At 66.0% G+C, this 5,761-nt stretch overlaps 1 protein-coding gene across 1 annotated transcript in view; it reads right to left on the bottom strand.

Annotated features, from left to right (window-relative positions):
- Window positions 1-527: 527 nt before the first annotated feature.
- ADAR (adenosine deaminase RNA specific) overlaps window positions 528-5,761 on the bottom strand; it is a 17,892-nt gene continuing 12,658 nt past the window's right edge. Inside the window, exons 7-14 of the mRNA XM_029933469.1 lie at window positions 5,384-5,555; window positions 5,166-5,259; window positions 4,942-5,064; window positions 4,547-4,680; window positions 3,081-3,263; window positions 2,732-2,844; window positions 2,285-2,412; window positions 528-2,017 (exon numbers count right to left, since the gene is read on the bottom strand). Of these exons, the coding sequence (XP_029789329.1) occupies window positions 1,780-2,017; window positions 2,285-2,412; window positions 2,732-2,844; window positions 3,081-3,263; window positions 4,547-4,680; window positions 4,942-5,064; window positions 5,166-5,259; window positions 5,384-5,555 (1,185 nt within the window). The 3' untranslated portion in view covers window positions 528-1,779. The remainder of the gene's footprint in view (window positions 2,018-2,284; window positions 2,413-2,731; window positions 2,845-3,080; window positions 3,264-4,546; window positions 4,681-4,941; window positions 5,065-5,165; window positions 5,260-5,383; window positions 5,556-5,761) is intronic.

Genomic DNA, 5,761 nt, shown 5'->3' with positions numbered 1-5,761 from the left:
GCCTGGGGTCACACCAGGGCCCCTCCCACAAGGCCGCTCCGCGTGCCTGCAGGACGCAGCTCCAGCGGCGACGGCTTCACAAGTGATGATCGGAGGGGGGACAAGAGCCACAGTCCGGACAAATCAACTACAAAGATCATTTAAAAAAAGTAACAGGGCGTCCTGGTTACTAAAAACACACACTGGACGGGAAAGTAGAGCACGGCAGGGGCCGCGAGGTTGTGGGGCGCAGAGGGGCCCAGGCCCCGCCCAGGCCCCGCCCAGGCCCCGCCCAGCAGCGTCTCCAGCACACACCTCCTCCGGCCGCGGAAACCCGGCCAGTCTGCGGGGTCTCCTCTGACCTCGGGCGTGGCTGCAGCTTCCAGGGCCCTCGAGCTCCCGGTCAAGGGGCAGCTGGGTCAGAGCTGGAGTCCCAACGCCCAAGGCAGAGCAGGGGCGCTGCACGGGCCTCCCCCCTCCCCCCCGGACGGGCACCGCCTCCCTACGTTTCCTGAGGACACTTGGCCGATCCGTGAAGACATCTTCAGTGTACTTTAGAAACTTGGGTTTTGTTTATTTTGGTCAATTTTTGGTCAAAAGCACAGAGGGAACAGTAGCCACGAGAACAGAAGTGTGAACATGGGCGTATCCGGTGCCGAAGGAGGGGGTGGTCGGGCCGCCTCGGCAGTAGTGGGGGGCATGGGGGAGGGCAGGCATCTCGGGGCGCCGGCGTGGGGCCTTCTCGGCCACACACAGCCCCCACCTGGAGGCAGGCTCAGGTCTGGGGGGCAGGGTGGGCACCGGCCTTTAAGCACATCCTGGGCTCGGGCTCGAGATGGCTCCCCAGACCGGAGCTGGGACCCGGGAGTCGACACCCGCTCGAGGTGCAGACCAGGCCCCGCCTTGCAGGGCTCTGGACCAGCCGCTGTGCCCCTACGACTCCTGTCAAGCGCTGACCCTCCAATGACCCCCTAACGGGCAAGAAGATTCAGGCCCGTGAGCCGCCCTCCCAAAGCCACCTCAGACAGCACTTGGGTCAATGGAAAGTTACGTCTGATTTTTAAATCTGTGCAATCACAGGTTATCTGCAGCAATTAAGAATCCACATTTATGACAATTTACCCACGACTCTGTCAGCTTCCCTTGGCGCCGCTGTCACGAGAAACGCTAGCGGTACAGTGGTCCGACCCACCGTGACCTTGTGCCCTAAGTCCTGATTATCTGGGTGGAGAGGACCTGCCACCTAGGACGCCTCCCGCCAGTGGCTCGGGCTCTGTGGCCCTGCTGTCCCCTGCTGGCAGGACAGACCCCCAGGAATGCTCTGGGAGGCCACCTGCGGCCTGGCCAGGCAGGTCCGCGCCCCCTGGGGTGGTTGGTGCCGCCCCCAGGGCCCTCTGCGCCGACTGGGCCGCCCTGGGCCGCCCCGCCCCGCTGCCGGCTAAAGTGCAAGACTGAAGGAAGGCTCGGGGACCACCTGACTTCCAGATGTTTCACCCAGCGAAGTTCACCTAGTACCCTCTGGGAGAAGGAGGAACTCCACGAGGAGGAGGAGGGACCACACAGGGCAGTGGGGGAGGGGCTTACGGATGGGGGCGGAGCCCCAGCCCTGCCGGGACTCAGAGCTCGATGCAACACAGGGAGGGGCCGCGGGACGCCAAGTGGGGCTGAGCAGGCCGTGGGCTGTGGGAAGAGAAGACGCGCCTCCCCCCGCCCCTGCAGGCAGGGCAGGGGCGGGTGGGCACCCTACAGAGGCGGGGCAGGCAGGAGCCCGGCCCAGGCGTGCCCCCGCCCGGCGCCCCGCTACACGGGGCAGAGGTAGAAGTTCTTCTCCTCCTGCGGCTTGCTGATCCAGTTCCCGTAGCCCATGTCCCTCAGGCCCTTCTTGAAGTAGTTCTTGGCCACCTCGTAGTCACGGGCGGCCTTCTTGGCCTCCCCGTACGAGAGTCTGAGGAGATCCCTGCGGTACCGGAAGGAGCAGAGTTTCTTAAACAGGAGAAAAATGCTCTTTTTGGAGACCCGGGAAAGCTCGTTCCGAGGCCTGGAGGAACAAGAGTGCTCATTACTGCTGGGCAGGGGGGGGGCACCGAGGGGCAGGGGAGCCTGGGGATGGGGGAGGGGAGCCTGGGGACGTGGGGACAGGGGAACCTGGGGACAGAGGGACAGGGGAGCCTGGGGATGAGGGGGGAGCCCCGGGACAGAGATGTGGGGGAGCCTGGGATGTGGGGAGCCCTGGGACAGAGGGGCAGAGGGGCAGGGGAGCACGGGGACAGAGAAGGGGGATGCGGGGGCGGCCCCAGGCCCTCACCCGTCCACGGTGCCTCTGGTCCCGTCCAGGATCTCCAGCTCGTAGCCGTCAGCCAGGCACCAGTTGACACTGGTCTCTTTCGTCTTCCCGGACTGCCTCTTGGAGTCGTACACGCTGACTCGGCCAACCTAGGGATCCCGAGAGCGACGGGAAAGATGGAGACTTCCAGGGGAGGTCCCGGGGCCGGGACTGGGGGCTCCCAGGGACGGGGGTGGCTTGGGACCTTTCCCCGTACCTAGGATTGTGTTTGGTGAAGACTCTAGACTTACTGACCCCTCCTCGACTCAAATGGGCTAAAGAGGGAGAAGAAAGCCCTCGGCGTCCAAAGGGCCAGCTCCTGGGACGCCAGGGACGGCGCCCTCCCTGCCCGCAGCATGCGCAGGGTGCCACAGACCGGCTTATGTGGACAGGAGGAAACGTCCGGGGAAAACGGACTGGGCTGCACACCTTGGGGTGGTTGACGATAAAGGGGGGCCGCAGTCCGTCCTCGAAGGCACTCCCGTCCCTTGTCACACGGCAGCAGATGGCACGAGTCAGATGCCCTTGGCTGAACAGATAGCCTGTGTGCACAGAGGAGACCCTGCCCGTCTGTGCCCGCCGTGGAGGCCGCGGGGCAGGGGCCGTGAGGGCAGAGCCGGCACCTGCTTGGGAGGTCACACCTGCAGGCGCTTCAGCTCCAGGTGACACTGGAGCTGGCACCTGTTTTCTGTGACCCAGTGCGAGGCGGCCCCGGGAGCGTTCGCGCTGCCTGAGCCCACGGCCTCGGCCGCGGGGACCCCACCCAGGGTGACCTTACCCAGGGTGACGGACTTGAGATACACGGGCTGCAGGAAGTGCGTCAGCAGCGCCCCCTGCAGGCCAAGCACGTTCCAGCGCAGGATCTTGTCGCTGCAGGACATGGTCCGGAGTCGCTCCCCGAGCCGAATGCCGTCCCACGTGGGCACGATGTCACTGGATTCCACCGGGATTGTGCCTTCCCCTGTGGAGGGACGTGGGTCAGAGCCGTGGGGGACCCTGGGCCAGGCCACTCCCGCGTGGGATTTCTACACCTCGCGCTTGGGCCAAGGCTCTGGCGAACTCATCCTCTGATGCAAACGCCGGACCGGGCGGTGCTGGGAACGTGGGGGTGCCCCCGGAGCGTGTGAGCGGGTGAGGGGGGAGGACAGACGGTAAGCACACAAAGCGCTCCCCACACACACACACACACACACACACACACACACACGCGCGCGCGCACATGAACTTTGAACGGCAATGGTGCCCGGAGCCAGGAGGAAGGCGGGGCTGTTAGGGATGGACTTGCCAGCACAGCAGAGACGTGAAGGAGAACAGGTGAGTGACAGTTTTAGACACAGAGGGAGGCACAAGCAAAGGCCCTGAGGCAGCGAGAGGTGTGCTTGTCCAGGTTGTACAAAGAGCCAGTGGGCCTGCGGCTTTGGCCTCTATGCACGGTCTACAGTCAGCGCCACACCCAACGTGGGGCTCGACGCGTGACCCGAGGACTGTGGGTCACATGCTCTTCTGACTGAGCCCACCAGGTGTCCCTCATTTCTGTCCTGAGCAACAGCTTCACTGAGATCGGCTTCGCCCACGTGGACGCCCGGTTCTGGGCCATGGCCCTCCCCTCAGTCAGGACGCTCCTCGCCCCTCGCCCTGGCCCCGGGGAGCCTCGGGTCCACCTTCTCTCTCTGTCCTCCGGACATGTCACATGACCGGAGCCACAGGGCATGTGACCTTCTGTGGCTGGCCGCCCTCACTCGGTGTGCCCTCAGGGTCAACTGAGGTGCCAGCAGGACCTCAGTGGGACGGAGCCGCTTTGTTTATTCACCGGTGGGCGGGCCCTGGGGCGGCTCCCACCTTCTGGGGACACACCCAGGGGCCAGCTGCTGGGTCCTGGGCAGGGAGGTGACCCGGCCTGAGGGCATCAGGGTGGCCGAGAGGACAGCCCAGGGCAGTGGGGAGGATGCCACATCTCGGCATGCATGCACTTCCTGCTTCCCGACTTTCCTGCGTGGCCCCCGGCCCCGGCAGTAAGGATCAACTCCTCCAGGGAACTTGTGTTTCTGGCCGGGCTCTGTCTGTCCCCTGAGTTCCAGGGGGGCACCTTCCCAGACTCTGAGTGGAAGCCTGACCTCCCTGTGGACCACGCCTGTCCACGCCCTCGTGCTCCAGCAACAGGCGCTGAGAGGGTGGCGGCCATGCCCTTGTCCCCGAGATGGGCCTGGGGCCCGGCGAGCCTTCCCATGGGGCCGTGTCACTCACCGTTCTCCACCTTGGTGCGCAGCTTGCCCTGCTTGGGGTTCTCGAAGACAGGGTAGTGGCGGGACTCGGTGCTCTCCACGGCCCGGTCGCTGCAGGACTTGTCAAAGAGGGCACCGTCCCCACACGGGGCTGTGCTGCAAGATGGGGTGGCCGTCAGGGCCTGCCTGTGCAGACGGCCTGGCCGGAGCCCGGGGCTGGGGAGCAGTGCATAGGGAGGTGGCCAGGCCCTGCCCTGCAGCCCAGGGGGCGCCACGCTCCGCCAGCCAGGACGCCCTTGGGCACCAACCGGGGGACTGCTAGGGGCTACCTGCAGACTCTCAGACCTGACGTGCTGGTGTAGGGACCCGGGGCGCAGGGACCTGACGTGTAGGTGGAGGGACCCGGGGTGCACGGACCTGATGTACAGGTGGAAGGACACGGTCTTCTTGATCTGGAGCTTCTCTCCTCCCTTCGCGGGCTCGAAGATGCTGTCCTTCGCGGTCTGCGGGTTGTACTTCATCAGCTCGCTGTAGAGGAACCTGTGGGATGGCGCCCGTGAGGACAGCCGTCCAGGCGAAAGGTGCGCCCCCCTCCCGTCGCGGAGGGGCGGGGCCGAGGCGCGGGGGGCGGGGCGGCGCACCTGATGAAACCTCTCCGGGAGATGATCTCTGCGTGGCAGTCGTTGACGGTCTCCCCCTTCAGGCTGAGGGAGTCGCCCTTCACACAGCGGTTCCCTGGCAGTGGGAGGGCCGGTGGGTGACCTCTCCACGGGGCACAGCCAGCCTCCGGTGAGGTCACGACCACGCGCACAGAGCCCGCCCCTGCCGCGGTCCCCGCCCCCGGAGGGGCTTCACCGACCTGTCCCCAAGCTGACCACGACCCCCAGGTCGTCGGAGGCCTTCTTCATGATGACGGCGGCCAGGATCTTGCGGCCGAGCAAGGAGGGCTGGAAGCTGTTGGTGAGGGCGTTGAAGCAGCGGTGGCTCAGCATGGCGATCTGGTCGTGGAACGTGCTGCCCGTCAGGGGGAGCTGCGGGCACAGGGCACAAGGCTGTCAGGGCTGCGGCGCCCCGCCCCCCGCCGCCCGCCGCCAGGGCCGCCCGCTGCGCGGGAGCGAGGCCCGGGAGTGCGTCCCAGGGCGGCAAGGGCAGACCCCAACGAGGACGGCAGCAAGGGTAGACGTCTTAACTGTCTTTGGCTGTGCGTCTGGGGACCTCGAGAGGAGAAGCATAGTTC

The sequence above is a fragment of the Suricata suricatta genome, chromosome 3 (assembly GCF_006229205.1).
Source record: "Suricata suricatta isolate VVHF042 chromosome 3, meerkat_22Aug2017_6uvM2_HiC, whole genome shotgun sequence".
Classification (NCBI taxonomy): domain Eukaryota; kingdom Metazoa; phylum Chordata; class Mammalia; order Carnivora; family Herpestidae; genus Suricata; species Suricata suricatta.
Note: the sequence above shows the minus strand (reverse complement) of the source record. Positions and strands in the feature narration are given on the sequence as shown.